The sequence below is a fragment of the Rhinolophus ferrumequinum genome, chromosome 6, assembly GCF_004115265.2.
Source record: "Rhinolophus ferrumequinum isolate MPI-CBG mRhiFer1 chromosome 6, mRhiFer1_v1.p, whole genome shotgun sequence".
Taxonomy (NCBI): domain Eukaryota; kingdom Metazoa; phylum Chordata; class Mammalia; order Chiroptera; family Rhinolophidae; genus Rhinolophus; species Rhinolophus ferrumequinum.
The window spans coordinates 65,171,959-65,189,440 of NC_046289.1; the positions used below are offsets into that span (position 1 = coordinate 65,171,959).

The 17,482-nt window shown below is 37.5% G+C and overlaps 1 protein-coding gene across 2 annotated transcripts in view; it reads left to right on the forward strand.

Annotated features, from left to right (window-relative positions):
* Nucleotides 1-17,482, forward strand: part of FSIP1 (fibrous sheath interacting protein 1) — a 162,900-nt gene that overhangs the window by 32,163 nt on the left and 113,255 nt on the right. For both annotated transcript variants that reach the window (XM_033108714.1, XM_033108715.1), the window contains exons 6-8: nucleotides 7,583-7,681; nucleotides 9,603-9,727; nucleotides 11,227-11,337. In XM_033108714.1, the coding sequence (XP_032964605.1) occupies nucleotides 7,583-7,681; nucleotides 9,603-9,727; nucleotides 11,227-11,337 (335 nt within the window). The remainder of the gene's footprint in view (nucleotides 1-7,582; nucleotides 7,682-9,602; nucleotides 9,728-11,226; nucleotides 11,338-17,482) is intronic.

Below are 17,482 nucleotides of genomic sequence, written 5' to 3' on the forward strand. Positions count from 1 at the left end.
CTCCTCTCATACTAGAGAAACTGCTTCCTCAGTGGTCCTCCTAAATTCTTAATCTAGTGACATACTTCCAGTTTTTATCTTACTTGATATTTCTGTAGCATCTGACACAGTTGACCACTCAGAGAGTAGTAGCATTTTTACTGGATTCGTTGTTTGCTGCCGTTCTCCTCTCCACTCTACCCCCTTCACTTTCCATTGTAGAAACCTAATCCTCCTTTGGTATGTTTTCTCTATCTTGGGGAATAGCTTCATCATCTATCCAGTCTTTGTAATGGTTAATTTTACGTGACAACTTGAGTGAATCACGGGATGCCCAGGTGTCTGGTTAAGCATTATTTCTGGTGTAACCGTGAGGGGGTTTCAGGAAGAGACTGGCATATGAATTTGTGGAAGGTGTGGAGTGCATTACCCTCCCCAACGTGGGTGGGCATCATCCAGCCTGTGGGGGCCTGACTAGATCTAAAAGGTGGAAGACGGAAGGATCTGCCCTCTCTCTGTCTGACTGCTTGAGTTGGGACATTGAGCTCCTCCAGCCCTCAGTGACAATGAAATTACCTTATTAATTCTAACTATATTTAGTTGTTTGCTTTGAATCTTGTTAGTTTATGACCACCTGGTAATAATGGTAATTTTTGGGTCCTTCTCAATAATTATTCATACATATTCTGAGAACTTTAGAAGGACTTAGTTTTCAAAATTATTTAACGCATTTCCTTATCTATTTAAATTGTCATAAAATTTTTCTTACCTGATGAACTTATTTAATGTTTTAAAGTAAAAAGTAAATGAGTCTTTTATTCCTGTGTCAATACTTCTTGGCTATCGAGGATTATTCTTTTAATTCAGTTCCAGATTTGAATGGCTAAATTTATTCATAATTTTTGCATCTACCTTTAAAAGTGAGATGTGTGTGTGTGTGTGTGTGTGTGTGTGTGTGTGTGTATGTGTATGTGTATCCCCCATGTGCACGTATGTTGGGGGTACAGGTGGGATTGGGGGTATATGTGTGTGTTTGTATGCTTTGTCAGGCTATGTTAACTTCATAAAATGAATAGGTCTGGCTGTTCATTTATTTGTCTGCTTTGAAATAGTTTATATAACATGGGGATTATCTGTTCTCTAAAAATTTGAAAGATTTCCCTAGGAAAGCCATCTGGTTCAAATAATTTCTTGGAGGCAATTTTCTGACTCTTTTCAGCTTCTTTCATATTTACTATTGTATTTAGGTTTACTAGTCTTCTGGAGTCAATTTTGGTAATATATCCATGTCACTGAGATTTTTAAATATCCATTTTACTGAGATTTAAAATTTTACTAACATAAAATGTCATATGCAGTAATATTTTAAAATAGTAATTCTCCTTATTGTTTATATGTCCCATTTCTTATATCTAATTTTGTTCATGTTTTCCTTCTCTTTTTAATCTAAAAGTTTAACTTTTTGTTTTAGTATAGTTTTAGATTTACAGAAAAATTATGAAGATAGTATGAAGATTTCTCATATACCTGCAACCAGCTTCCCCTATTATTAACATTAGTACGGTACATTTGTTACAATTAATGAACCAATATTGATACATTATAATTATTATTGTTATTTTATTTATTTTTTTATTAGTTTCAGGTGCACAAAACAAAGTAATACTTAGACGTTTATCATTTACATCCCTCACACTGTGACAACCCTCCTCCCCACATCCACTATCTTGATACATTATTATTAACGAAAGTGTTGCCTTTAGTCTTTCTCCACTCATTCCAGAGTTACTTAAGGTGAGCATCTTTTTCCTCCTCGCCTTTCAGTGAATTTGTTTCATACATTTGTAATGCAGTTAGATTGTCTTGTCACATTCTGCATTCCATCTGGGATTCTACGACATCTTAAATAATCTTTTGAAAATTTGCATATGAGGTGTGATCGAAAAACATGGTGAATGTTTAAATAAAAATAATTACTACAGTAAAAGACACATTGCCATTAATCCCCCTCACAATACTCCCCTTCATATTGAATACTCTTATCCCATTGTTCTTGCCACTCTCTGAAGCAGTTCTGGAAGTCCTCTTTCATGAGTGTCTTTACTTCATCCTCCATCATGACAACACTCCATATCACACATCACTACTGGTATATGGCAATTTCTGTCCAATAAAAACATTATGGTGTGTCCTCATCCACCTTATTCACCGGGTCTGGCACCGTGCGACTTCTGGCTCTTCCCCAAAGCCAAAGTGATTCAGGGCATCGAGGCAGCCATGATAGCGCAACTAAAGACACTCATGAAAGAAGACTTCTGGAACTGCTTCAGAAAGTAGCAAGAACAATTGAATAAGTGTGTTTGAAGTGAGGGGGAGTATTTTGAAGGGGATTAATGGCAATGTGTCTTTTACTGTAATAAATTTTAAAAATGGAAGCATTCACTGTAATTTGTGATCACACCTTGTACATTAAGGTTTACTCTTTGTGCTGTGAAGTTATATAGGTTTTCAAAAATACATAGTGTCATGTAACCACCATTATGGTAGCACACGTTTACCACCCTAAAAGATCAACTGTGCAAATTCCTATTCAACCCTCGCTTTTTCCCCCAAATCCCCAGCCACCACTGATCTTTTTACTGTATCTAGTTTTGTCTTTTTCAAATGTTATATAATTGGAATCACACAGCATGTAGCTTTTTCAGGTTAGGTTCTTTCACTTAGCAATATACATTTAAGATCCATGTCTCCTTGTGGCTGATAGCTCATTTCTTTTTGTTGCTGAATAACATTTCATTCTATGGGTATACCATGATTTGTTTATCCCTTCACCTATTGAAAGCTATCTTGATTGCTTCCAGTTTTTTGATGATTCTGAATAAAGCTGATTTTAACATTTATATAACTGTTTTTGTGTGGACGTAAAATTTTATTTATTTAGGTAACTAGGAGCAAGATTGCTGGTCATATGTTAATACTGTTTAACTTTGTAAGAAACTGTCTTCCAAATTGGCTGTACCATTTTGCATTCCTACCGGCAAAGAATGAGAATTCCTATTTCTCTGCATCCTTGTCAGCAATTGCTATTGTCAATTTTTTAGACTTTAGCCATTTTAATAGGTATATAGTGGTATCTCATTGTTGTTTTAATTTACATTTGCATTTCCCTAGTGATAAATGATGATGCTTTTCAGATGCTTATTTACCTCTGTATATTTTCTTTAGTAAGTTTTCTGTTCAGATCTTTTGACCAGTTTTGAAATTGGATTGTTGTTTTTCTTATTGTTGAGTTTTAAGAGTTCATTGTATATTTTTGGTACAAGTCTTTTATCCGATAGGTGTTTTGCAGATATTTTCTCCCAGCTTGTGGCTTGTGTTTTCGTTCTTTTAACAGTGTCTTTTGCAGAGCCGAAGTTTTTAATTTTAATTAAGTTCAACTTACCAGTTTTTAAGTTCATGGATCATGGTTTTGGTATTGGATATAAAAACTCATCACCACAGCCAAGGTCACACAAATTTTTCTCCTGTGTTTTCTTTTAAAAGTTTTATACGTTTTGCATTTTCTGGAGATTTTTCATTTTCTTTCTGAGATGCCTTATTACCTTGGTTATTCATGGCAATTAATGGATTACTTCTCTTCCTGGGCATCTACAAGAGTGGATTTTGCAGCAGGTTGATAGGAAGAGGTCTTTCTTTTGCTTTCCAGTAGGTGGTGGTAGAGTATTTAATTAACTCCTGTGCTGCAGCATTTTATTTTCTCTTGTGCTGTTCTGGCTTCTCATATGGTGGGAGGTTTTCTGGGAGGTGGGCTTTTCCTCTGTGATCAGGTCACCTCAGTCTCAGGGCACCACCCTGGTGGGAGAATGTCGTGGGCAATAGGGTTCTGAGCCTCTGAAACCCCAATACTACCCCTGCAGTCCAATGCAGAACTTGTGTGTCTCAGCAGCACCTGGGTACCCCCTCAGGGATCAGCTGGGAAAGGTGGGGGTGGGGTGGGGTGGGCTGGGAGAGGCAGCAGGTGTGTTTGTAACTCTGAGCAATGGCGCCTGCCAGGCCACAGCTGTCTTGCCCCTACAGCTCCTTCCCTGTCACTGGAATTAGCTGCACTATGCGTCTGTTGCTCAGGGCTATAGATATTTTGCTCTTCAATCTGGCACTGTTACAGTTTTTTCAATGCCTGCTTCTAACACGAGAGGGTGAGGGAAGGTGGTCAGGCTCCGTGGCTTTGTTTTCTGCCTGGCAGTGAGGGCTGTTGCACTTCTGTGTTTGGTCTTTGCCCTGAGGTGTCTGCCCCAATCACTGGTTCAGCCATATTATGTACTGATCCCTCAGGCAGGACTGTGGGCCACAGAAAGTGCACCTGCAGTCTCAGTCCTCCCCTCTCCCAGGCTGCATCCTGTGGCTTGTGTCTCTGCACTTCCCCCTTCCCTCCAGCCGTGTTTGCCCTTTTTGCCCACCTTCAGATGTTTCATCGCAGGGATCTCTCAGACGTGCTCGTGTGTTCAGAGGGAATCCTTTGGTGAATTATAGCTGTTACATTTGTTGTAACTTCCAGGGGAGATGCCATGTTTCTGACATCACCCTCTAGTTTTTGCATTTTACATTTAAGTTTATAATCCAGTTTGAGTGAATTTTTGTGAGAAGTGTAAGGCCTGTGTCTGTTTTTTTTTTTTTTTCAAATGGACTTCCAATTGTTCCAGCAACATTTGTCGAAGAGGTTTTCCTGTCTCCATTGAATTGCCTTTGTTCTGTTAAAGTCAGTTAACCATGTTTTCGTGGGTCTATGTCAGAACCCTCTCTTCTATTCCAGTCTGTGTCTGTTTTTTCAGCAATACCATGCTATATTAATTATAATTAGTATATTAGTGTTTTCTTTTTTTAAAATTACACTTGCATATTTTTCTTTTTATACCTTCAAGGATCAGTTTTGAATTTCTTTGTTAATTCTTGCTCTTATCTAATTATTTCTTTTCTTGAAGTTATTTTGTTAACTCTTTTCTCTAGCTTTTTCAGTTAAATTAGTTAAGCTCATTTTATTTTCTCTTAAAATGTGTATCTTTATTTTCTCGTAAAATGTGTCTGCTAGGGTTTCCATAAAAAAATACCACAGGCTGGGTGGCTTAAACAGTAGAAATTTATTTTCTCACAATTTTGGAGCCTAGAAGTCCAAGAGTAAGGTGCTGGAAAATTTGTTTTTTGTTTAAGTCCCTCTTCCTGGCTTGCAGATGGCCACTTTCTCGTTGTATCTTCATAGGACCTTTTCCTTGTGCACAAGGGGAGGGGTGTGTGTGGTGATATATGTACCTGCCTTTCCTCTCTGTCTCCCTCTCCACCTAAGAATGGACACACACACACACACACACACACACACACACACACACACACACACATCAGGAAATTAACATTGATATAATATAAAATACTCTTATCCAATCTACAGGTTTTATTCATATTTTGTCAATTGTCCCACTAACGTTCTTCATAGCAAAAGGAGATCCCAGATCTATTGCATTTCGTTGTCATATCTCTTTACTTAATCTTTGGGTTTTATGACATTGACATTTTTGAAGACTGTGGACTGGTATTTTGTAGACTGCTCCCCAGTTTGGGTTTGTTTTTGTTTCCGTACTATTTGGTTCAGGTTATGCAGGTAAACTTTGTTTTTTTAATTTTCAATTACAGTTGATATTCATTATTATATTAGTTTCAGGTGTATCAGATTATGCATTTTGACAGGAATCCCACAAAAGTGATACTGTGTCCTTCTCCATGGATCATATCAGGAAGTGCAGGATGTCATTTGTCCTATTACTGATGATGTTAATTAACTTTGGTCACTTGGTTAAAAGTCTGCCAGACTTCTCCACTGTAAAGTTACTATTTTTCCTTTTTGTGCTGAATACGTTACCTTGTGAGGAGATACTCTGAGGTTATTTTCTTGTTATTCTTCAAACCTTCACCCACTAGTTTTATCATCCATTGATGATTCTTAGCTGAATCCGTTATTATTATGGTGGTTACCAAATGGTTATTTTCTAATTCCATCATTTCTTCCACGTTAGTTTTTTTCGTTTGTTTTTTCCTCAAGGCTTTAAACACCTGCAATTGAATACCTGACTTTCAAAACTGTTGTCTTTTAAATCCAAAGCTGAGCTGTGACACCTTTGTTCCAGGCTGTACTCATGTTCCATCTGAGGCAACGAATACCACCAACGCTATGGGTGATGGGCCACAGGGTCACAAGACTAATTTCAGCTTAGGGGAAACCCCTAGGTTTAAAATCTTCAAATATCACCTTGCTATAATAGTTTTTAGTATCGCAAATTTTTATATTGTTGTGTTTTTATAGGTGCTTTACAGTATAATTGAGTGAAACTGCTATTAAAAAGGAATTATGGGATCAAAAATAAATACATTACCACTTCAAGTATATGAAGTAACTTAAACCGATAATAAAATGTTGCTGAATTGCTGACTTGCTGGACCTGCTTTAATGAATATTTAAGACCCTTAATAATAGTGGTTGCAAAAAAATAAAAGTTCGAAAAGAACTTTAAACCTTTTTGTCTTTTGAATTGCCTATTCCTTTCCCTCCAAGGCTTACACCACTAATTTGCTAGCTTAACTCATCAAAGACTGTACACGGATTAAAGCTATAATGCAATCCCAATGATGCTGCATTATTATTAATTCCAACTCAGGGAATTGGAATTGCTGTCTTCGTTTTTACTATCGGAAGTTGTATGTTTTAAATTTGGTGATGTTTATGTGTTGGGTGAAAGTATCTTCTGCCTGCTTCATCCTTTGCCTGTGTCATCTCAGAGGAGTGCTTGAACCAGGTTTGTTTCAGAGATAGGTGGTGTCTTCTGTAATATCTTCAAGACTTGTCATGTTTTCTGAAGCAAAACCATTTCTGTGCCACAACCTGGCAGATTCTCTCATGTTAAGGCATAGAGAGAGACTTAAAAAAGAGGCTACTTATTTATGTTAGCAGTTTCTTGCAAATATATAGTGTCAGCTAGTAGGAGAACATATAATAAATTACATTAAAACGAAGAGTTGAAAAACACGATGTCCTTGTTTCTTTATAGGATTAACCCAAGAGAATAAATCACCAAAAAAGAAAGCTAACTGCTAAGAATTTCCTGGGTTTTCTCTTTCAAATACATTCTTTTATATTAATGACTGACCATATTTGAAATCTTCACCTTGGGGATCTATTATAAAATAACAAAGAGAAACACAAAGTTACTCAGTATGCATAATTGCTATATTATGAATGTTGGACATAATTGCTGTATTATGAATGTTAGGCTTAGGATATATTAGCACACCTTTTTCACATCCTTCTCTGCACAGAAGTTCTAGGGAAATGCTGTTTGACTGTCTTGATTTCTGCTGTTTGTTTCAGTGGCTCATGTGTATAGAGATGATTATCATTTCTACCTGGAAGTGACATTGTCTTAAGAAATGTGTATGTGGAGGGGATTTAAGAATACTGCAGAGAACGTTAGTTCTTATCTTTTTGTTTAAACAACTATTCATGTAGCCAATTCCTTATTTATTTTGTGTGTACTGAACAAATGTTTTTTAAAATCAATAGATCCTTCTCATTATGAGCCAGAAGACACCTTTTTCTCAGTGTTTCACACTCAAGTCCCTCCAGAAGAATATGAAAACCGTACACAGAATGTCAACCAAGGTATGTTTTAATTTGTGAGATTTTTCCATATTGTCACAAGAAAATACTAGCTGTATACAGAAATATTCACAGGTGAAACGATTTGGTATGATTTAATCCAGAGGTGGGTGGAACTGGTGAGGTTCTAGATGAAATAAGATTGGTCATGAGTTAATTATTGTTGAAATTAGTTGTTGAGGATTCATGATACCATTCTTTATACTTAGGGATGTTTGAAATTTTATATAATAAAGAGTTAAAGAAAAGATAGCTGCAAGTAATAGAAATGTAGCTTAAGGAAAAAAGAAAATTTATGAAAAGAATCCTGGTGGTAGACAGCTTCCTTTATTCCCAAGAGCATATTTTGTGGGTAGTCACTGAGAAGGAGACTCTTCCAAAATCTTAGAGAGGAGACCAACTAATCCAGCTTGGGTTAGGTGCCTACACCTGGTCTAACAAACTGGTCCAACCCAGCAAGAATTGGGATCACTAAAGGAACATGGCAGCTTCCGCCATGAATCACCACCAGGATGGAGAGGAAACGAGGACATTTCTAGTGAAGAAATTCTGACCATACAATGCAGTGTTTCTTCTACAATTTATTAAAAGCATATTTTAAAGAAGCTCTTACAAATGTAGACATGGATGCATTTAATTTGAGTTATTTGAATGTTGTATTTAAGAGTATATGAAACTTCAACTGAATGAATACACCTCATATTTCAACTTAAAAGACTATATACAATGTGGATTCTAGGAAAAATTAATATATTTTATATCTAAGGAGGCCACTCACCAAAAAAGTAACTCATATTTTGTTGGTAGTTGATTAAAAAAATTATGTTATTGATTAGAAAATAAAACCCCAGTTATAAAGCACCGATTTATTTGTGTAGAAACTTATAACTTAAATTTGAGTAAAACTTTTTTGACTCATTTTTATTTTTGTTTGAAAAGAATTTAAATCCAGAGAGCTTACTCTTTTCCTGGTTCTTCCCAGCTATTGTTCAAAATTTATCCTGTAATTATTAAATTTGGACTGAATCTTGGATAATTAGCTATAAATACACCAATTGACCAGTTCCCTTAATCCTTTTCATCGAGGTAACCTCTCTTATAAAACAAAGATAACTTTTAAGGAAGCCTTTTTCTAGATTAAGCTACTGGCTTGTGATTTTTTTCCTTTTGGACTTTAATGTGATTTATCCTGTTTTGTAAGATCGATTCCATTTGTGATTTTAGAAGACTCTTCTTTATGCATATTTTTAGAGCTTTAATGATCTTGTTTTAAATGCTTTAAGCATGACTACAGTGAAAACAAAATATTTAATAAAGAGAGTAAGAGTCCACAAGTATTTTTCTTATCCTTGTTTTGAGCACTTGGGTTGACTTAAGCCTCCTTTCAAAGTTGAGAAAACTGACAAACTAGGAAGGGCTCTAGGGGTTTGTGTAAATGAGATGTAGAACATCAAAGACACTTATGCCCACCAAAGACAGGTTTGAACAAAGTTTATTGTTCAGAGAGGGTGATGGCAAATTAATAGAAGAGCAGGAAATGACTCTAGTCTTTAGAGAAAGTTTTGTTTTATATAAAGACTACAATAAAATATATTTTTAAATTACCATAACGTCAGAGATTTCTCCTTCACATATATTACTTGCAGTTCTTTTCGTATTTCCCATGATTCCAAAGGAATCAACAGCAAGAAGTTTGATACATGATAATGAATAACAAAAGTTTTATGAGACCTTCATTGCAAATTATGTGGCACACTTATCTTTTGAAGAATAAATCTCTCTATACATTAGGTTTCTGGATCTGGAATTTAGAAGTCCCTCTATGTGTGTTTTATTTCTTATATATTTTAATACATATCAGGTAAAATTTTAACATAATGGACAGTTATAATTATGAAAAAATTTTGAATTTTTTAAATATTAGATTTTACCTATGATGTGGAAAGAAATGAGTCATTGATCAAAGCAGAAAAGAAACCTTTCTCAAATACAGAAAAGATTGAGCTCAGGGATAAACACAGCGAGGATTTTATTAAGAGAAACATTGAGGTATGTATTTAGAAATTTAGAAGTCAGAATGTGGGACTAAATGAGTTGCAAAAGTGGAAGTAGTTGTGTTTGGTGTCTTTAAATTTTTTTAACCGTAATACATGTATATGAAATTTAAACAACATATATAACTGAAATGAAAGTTTTATGAACCAGTACTTAATTTCACGATTTTCTATTCAATCTTGTCCTACCCTATCCTATCCTATCCCTCTTAAAAATGCTAGCTGCAGCTCAGTAAGCTTATTTCACTACCCAGAAACAACTCTGATTCCTGTAATTTGAAAAACATTTATTTAGATAAGAGCTTTGGAACGTGTTTTCCAGATTTTAAATTGTGTGTTAGTAAAACTGGTTTTTTTTTCAAGCATTGAGACTGATGTTATAGCTGGCGCATCTAGAAATTTGAATGAAGAATGCTCCTGGCAGAGCTGGAGAGGCCAACTGTTGCCTCCGACCCTGCTCTGCCCCGCCGAGCCTCCTGGCAGCCCTTCACTTGTCACTTGCCTTGATTAGCTCCCTGCTTCAAAGGACTGACCTTGGTCTTACAGGCCCTGCAACCTGATTGGGTTTGTTCTCAAGGCAGACTCAGACTAACCAAGGGCACAGGGGCTCCTGTATTGGACCAGAATGCTAATTAATTAATTTACAGCAAGCAATATAAGTGTGGTGGTCAGAAGGCTCATGGCAAACCACTGAGGCAGTTAGCAACAGAAAACTGCATTGGCATGTGTGAAGTCTTAACAAGAGGGGAGAGTTAAATAAGTTTTTCACAATTCAAGCCCGATCCCTTTTCCACAGTTGGCATGTCGTTTCCATGCCAGCTGCATTCATGGGTCAGCTTGCCACTGCCAGGACTGAGCTCTGGGACTCCTAATTTTTCTGTGTTCCATGTTCCTATGACCTGAAGGAAACCTCCTCCAACTACATCTGTCCCTTTGCGCTGGCCCATTGTATGTTGATTTGTTGTTTAATTTTCCATGAACAGTGGTGGTATCCCCCTATCCCTAGTTTTTGCCGACACAGCAGCTGCACTGTAGATTTCGCTTTCCCCCTTTTAACAATAGTAACTGAATCTTTATTTAAACCCCCTGACATGATATTCTTAAAAATTAAAAGCACTTTCATTTAGTGGATATATGCCTCATAGGAAGTGACAAGAAGATTCCTTCCAAATGCCCTAGCAAATAAGTTTTTGCATTGATATAATATAAAGAGAGGTTTATGAACTGCTTTTGTTTTATTTCATTTTTAAAATAAAATGTTTGTTGAAATGGTTGACGTGAGGGCCTCCTTATAGTGGGAATACGTTTGCTTGGAGAATGGACTTATACCAAAAATTTTACATAAAGTAAAATTACCTAGCGAATGAAAAATGCCTAATCTCACAAATTTTACCATACTGTATCTGTACTGTAGAAGAGTTAGGTTTCATTTTTATTTTCCTGAACTATGAATTGCTTTGACTACTTAATATTTTTCATTAATACATTCTGTAGTTGGCCAAGAATTCAGGAAAACCAGTAGTTATGATTGACAGAGAGAAGAAAAGGCTGATTGAACTTTTGAAGGACCTAGATGATAGAGATTCGGGGCTGTCCAGTTCTGAGGTATGTAACCTCTGATATTCAATTACTTCAACACTTAATTTTTACTTTTTTATTATGTTATTGACCTGTTAGCATAAAATTACAATGGTTTTTCAAATTATGAGACAATATTCTCTGACTTTCAAAAATCCTGTTTTGCAAATTTATTTTTATTGAAATTTTCAAATTTATTCTTGGCCGTTTCATTATTGACTCTCAAAGGATTATTTTGTCATTCTAAGAGTTGACTACACATTGGTTATCACATTAACACCCTCTGCCTGTGATGTAATAGGCTTCATCACTGATGACATGTAATGTTTCTTGTATCTTTTTGTTTTGGACGTTTCCTGTTATCCCTAAACTGGCTGTCTGAAATACAGTGTAGATTTCAGTCATCCTAAACAACACTGTCCTACCCCTGCCCAGTTAACCCTGAGCAATCAGTTCCCTGCGGAGTCCAGGGGAAGCACAGACTGAATCTAAGCCTGGGAACAGCATGGAATCCAGGATGCAAATTCGGGTATTTACAGGGCCCGAGCAGACCACATGAAGAGTGCAGTGGCTCAGGATTTGCACTTGTTTGCATACTAAACTTGTAGCAGTATTTTTTACTTCTATGAAGAAATATGTTCTTCTGTGTGTTCCTTGAAGCCCTGACCCTATCATCTAGTTTCTGCTACCCCGTGTTTAATAGAGACATGATATAGGAGTGCAGATCCCTTGCCCAGATCCCTTTTACCCGGCACCTTTCTGTGCATTTTCCCCCGCCCTGGGCCAAGGGTGCACAGCTGCCTCCTGTCCTGGAGAATCACCCTGGGCTACGTGGGAGCTGAACAGCCCAGGACAGTGTACTCTACCCATCCCTGCCCTCTCACTCAGGATGAGATCAGTTCTGTGGGGCACTGTGTCCTCCAGAGCTTCTCCAGGGGTCAGCTGGTCTGCAGCTGAGACCACATCCTTGTTGGCTTTCTTTCCTTGGCCTAGCCTGCTTCTCATACCCCTTTTCCTGAAAGCACTCCCTTACCCCCAGTAAATCACTTGACCAAGAATCCCTGTCTTAGGTTCTGCATCTAGAGAATCCAGCTGGAGACGTATATGTTCAGAGGGAACGTGTTGCTCTAGGGACAGACAGAAGCAGTGCATGTGCAGCGACACCTGTGGCCAGTGGGGGAGGGCCAGCCAATCCACAGGAGCCAAGACTCCGTGTCAGCTCTTGGCTGCTGTGTGGAAACGCCCGCCCAGGGCTGCCTGGATCCTCCAATTTGTCAAGAGATGCTAGAAATTCAGATTTTTATGGGCAGTCTTCCTCTTTTTAAATGTTGACAGCCACTGCGGTGTATACCTGAAGCTGAAGCTGAATGATACTGAAGGTCAACTATAATTTAATTGATAACTGATAAAAAAAAATAAATGTTGACAACTAATTCCATGAAACAAAGTTCCGTGTGGGCAAACAAAAGCTCTACCCTCCTCCCTTACCCCGGACCAAAGCAAGTCTACAGAACATCACAGACTGCAACCTCTCAAAAACCTTTGCTGAGATGGTGAAGGCTGAGTGGGGGCTGTGTCTAAGAATGGACGAGGGTGTCGCTGCACCCGGGGCTGGTGAGATTGCCCACGGAGGTCCAGAGGACAGCCGGGCCTCTGAGCATCTGGTGTGTTCTGCGAAGCAGGGGCCCACATAATTCTGAGATATTTTAGCTTTAGCATCCGGGGTAATTTGTTTATTTTACTAATAAAAGCTAAGGTAACAGTAAGAATTAAGCGACCTGGGTCTCGTACCTGGTTTTGTTGTTAATTACTAAGTTGGGCAAGCTGCCGCCCACCGATCCTCTGGGTACCAAACTGGCATGATAGCTCTTCCTTATGCATTCTAGGGATGTCTTAATGCTTTTTTTGTTATCAATATTGTCTTTCACATGTTATTTTTGTTAGTACTTTTATCTTATCTCTTTCTTTTAAACTCTTCACTATCATTTAGTTTTAGGTAGATCTTTTACAAATACCATATAGTTGGAGTTTTGTTGTTGCTTTTGTATCTTTATCTTTCATTATTATTTCCTTATTCTTTATCTTTTAATGAAGATATTTAATTTATTTCTATTTTTATGATCACTAACAATTTTTGGACCTTTTCCTGACATCCTATTGTACATTTCATTTATTATATATATGTTCTTGTTTTTGTAACTTTACCCCCGATCCTCTGAAAACTCAGTATCTTATTTCTGATCTGGTGCTGTTAACTCGTAATTTCTTAAAAGACATTAAAACGTATATTTTCTTTTCAACATCAATAATTAATTAGCCTCTAAAATCTCGTATCTTACTAGGACAGAATCTTTGGTATACTTTTATTACCCTTTTCTCCCATTTCCTCTCTTCCAGAATGTATTGAGATTACCTGGAATTTTAGTTCCAGAATATTATAAGTTTTTACCTTGAAAAACAGTATGCGTCTTGTATTTTAGGAATGTTTCTTAACAGTAGCCAAATTTTTAGCCACATCATTAACTATGTAAGTAGGCTTAACTCATTGTTTAGTTTTGAATTATTCTTTTGAGTATTTTTTTTAAAATTTCTCCTAAGAAATAATTTTTGAGTGTTTGCATATCCAAAAATTTATTTATTTTTCCCTCATTTGAATGATAGTCTCAAAAGTTAGCTTCAAATGGTGGTAAGTAAATTCTAGATGCAAAATTCTTTTTTTTCTGGAAGCATTAGGATTTTCTCCTTATTTTTGAGTTCCCAAATTTTATCAGAACATACTTATATGTGTCTTTAAAAACATTTTTGATCCTGCATGGTACCTTGTAGGCCCTTTTAATCTGAAAGTTCAAGTTTTTCTTCAGTTCAGAACATTATCTTCTGTTATTTCTTACCTTCCATCATTTCTTTTCTCTCCTTTTGGGCTTATCTATACAATGGAATATCAGCTGGGAATGTGATTGGCTGCAAGTAACAGAAAACTTTATAAACAGTGGCGTAAACAAGTTAGGAATTTGTTTTTCCTCAGTAACAAGAAATTCAGGTGTGAGCAGCCAGTGTCTTTCTATCTTTTGGCTCTGCGTTCTTAGTGTGGTTTTGTTCTTAGGTTTGCAAGATTGCTGGGGTATCTGAGGTAAAGGTGTGCATTTTCCAGGCAGAAAGAAGGGGGGAATGGCCAGGGACAAAGAGAAACTCCTCTGAGGCTTTGTCTTTTCATTTGGGACGGTATGGTATGCCCAGGACATCCACGTGCACGTCCCTGGCCGAGTTGGGTCACATCGCCATTCGCTTCGTATGTTGCTGAAAGTGGGACTGAGGATTCTGGTATTTCACTTCCTTGTTTTTGTAGCAGAGGAAGGCAAGGAAGAAGGAAATTGGAAAAGGGGATTAGGTTAGTCAGTCAATGTACATGTGTCTGCCACAGATGGGTATAAAACTTCCTGGATCTCTCCTCAGGGTTTTATAATATTTTTCTCATAATCTGCATCTTTTCTGTCATTTTGCTCATATGAGCTCATTGAACAGTTTTCCAAGTTGGCTTTCAATCATGTATATATTCTGCTATGCAGTTATTCAGCCCTCTTTTGAGATTATTGTTGTTTTATAGGTATTATTGTTTTTTAAACTAGTGTTTGCTGAGAGTTTTTTTCTGCAAGTCCTCTGAGGAGAAAGAGGGTCCTTTCTTATTATCCAGCATGGGAGGTAGACATTAACTCGTAGCCAGATAGACAGTGGCTCCGGTTAGAACAGAGATTCAGAGGAGGAAGATACCAAGTGCAGCAGGAAAATTTAGGAATACTCGGAGGATAGGGCCTACTTACTGTTTTCTCAAACCGTGCTAACGTCTAGCCATTCCTCAAATTTGCGGTATTGCAGACTTCTTGTGCCCTTTTTTTTGTGGAGTGCCCTACCACTTCATCTCTGACAAACGCCTGTGCAACTTAGAGGATGACTAAAATCATGTTTTCATCCCCCAGAACTCTTGCTTCGGGTTGTTCTTTATAGTGGCATGTTTAATTGTGTGGATGTAATGTTCTCTTGAGTCTCTTCTAGGATGCTTAGGATTTTTTAAAGATTTCCTCCTGTGTCGGGAACTCACACTTGCAACTAATGGCACTCCCGACAGCCAGATGCCTCCACTGCCATCCTCCCCAGCAATGTGGGATTCGCGTCAGATCTCTAATTACTCACATCTAAATCAGTACTGAACGGGCACATCTGACTGGACTGTCAGTTGCTAGTGTGGGCCCTCGCTGTAAAAAAGGGTGGTGAAGAGCATTTTCTAGGTTCCGTCTCTGGGAGGCAAGGCTCCTAAAAGCTTGAAATTTCCCACAAGTAGCAAAGATATCTAGAATGTGCTAGACAGAAAAACATGATACCAACTAGTACATATAACACTTCATTTCCTTCTGGAGCTGCTTAGCACATGAAACATTTACATTTCTGTTGAATTTAATCTGACATGTTGTTTTTCCCTCCAATGTCATTAAAAAAGAATTCCATTCAGACAAGGATTTAAAATTTGTTAACCAATTAGTCATTGTGATTCCGTAGTTTTACTTTTTTGTGATTCTTTATTATTTCACATTTAAGTCACACAGTATTTATACCACTTTTATTTAGGGAAAATTAACCAGAGTTTCTTATTTGTGAGTAATTAGGTAATACTATTTTAAAAACAATTATGTATGACATTCGTGTGCCAACTTGCAAATATATTTAAAATGTTTATTTATATCATATCCTTGTATGAATATACTATAATCTACTCACTTTTCCTCTGTTTTTAGACATTTGGGCTTTTTGCCCTTATTCTTTATTATAAATAACATGGCAAAAAGCATATCAGTCTGTGTCCTGGGTTGCGAGAAACAGAGATGGACTTAGGTTACAAAAATAGAAAATGAATTTATTGAGAGACTTGGGTAGTTCACAGACTCAGTGGGAAGTTTGGAGAACCGGGTTTGTAAACCAGGAGATACCAAGTAGCCAGAAACATCATAAAAACTTCTCAGAAAGAGGCTGCTTAGGAACTACACCACAGTCTCCAGACAATCCCGCTAGGCCATCACTGCTGTCACCTTCACTGCTACCCACACTGGCTACTCACTGCTACTGCTTGAATCACTTCCCCACTTTCCCTGCATCTTTGCATCTCTCTCTCTCTCATGAGTCAAGGTCCAGCGTGTTCACTTCTGATTGGCTGAATCGAGGTCATTTGCTTGTCTTCTTGATGCCAGTGGGTAAGGAGAAGGAGTGTCTGATGGGGACCTGTCCCCTATCAAGACTCATGCAGTGTTTGATTTCACAGAAGCAGAAAGGGAGATTGCAGACAGAGGGCAGAAGGAGACAAATAGGCATCTTTCTGTAAAGTTTTTGCCTGTATTTCTTCTGGTTACCACCTACGGATTAATTCCTGGTATTTGAGTCATAAAACTAAAGAGTGTAAAATTCTTAAGTTTCCTTGCCCTCCACCTGCTCCTTTACTCTAAAAGTGTTCTTCAATGCTTCTTCTGTCCTTGTTCTACATGCTTCCCTCACCCATTCCCATGGTCCAAGAGTTTTAACCACTACAGATAGATAGATGGGCGAATCCAAAACACTTATTTTCAACCCACATCTCTATCTTGAACGTCAGACAAATATATTTAACTACCTAACATGATCTGTGGATACTCTAAGGACATCTGTGAATACCAGAAGGTCCCAAACAGAATTCATCACCTTTTTCCTTCTCAAACCTACTACTATGTGTCCTGTGTTCCCTAGTTTGGTTAATATGACCACCATCCCTCTAGTTGACAAAATCAGGAATTTGGTTTTTACCCTTCCTCCTCCTTTATTCTTCTATTAAATTATCTCCAAATTCTGTAAATTTTACTTCCTAAGTGTCTCTGGAATCTGTCTTATGTTCTGCCATCCCAGGAAACATTCCTGAATTCAGGCGCCCATCACTTTTATTCTAGATTATGGCTTTTGCTTCTTAACTGTTTTCTGCCACCAGTTTTGCCTTTGCCAGCTCCAGGTTTTAAGTGCATAGTCAGTCATGTTGTTTCTGTGATTACGATGTGGTTAGGATTGATTACTTCTTCCAGGAAGCCATCTCCAACCACTGTCCCCTCCTGTCCAACTAACAGAGAGGTTAGATGACCCTCCTTGGTTCCTGTGGGGCCTT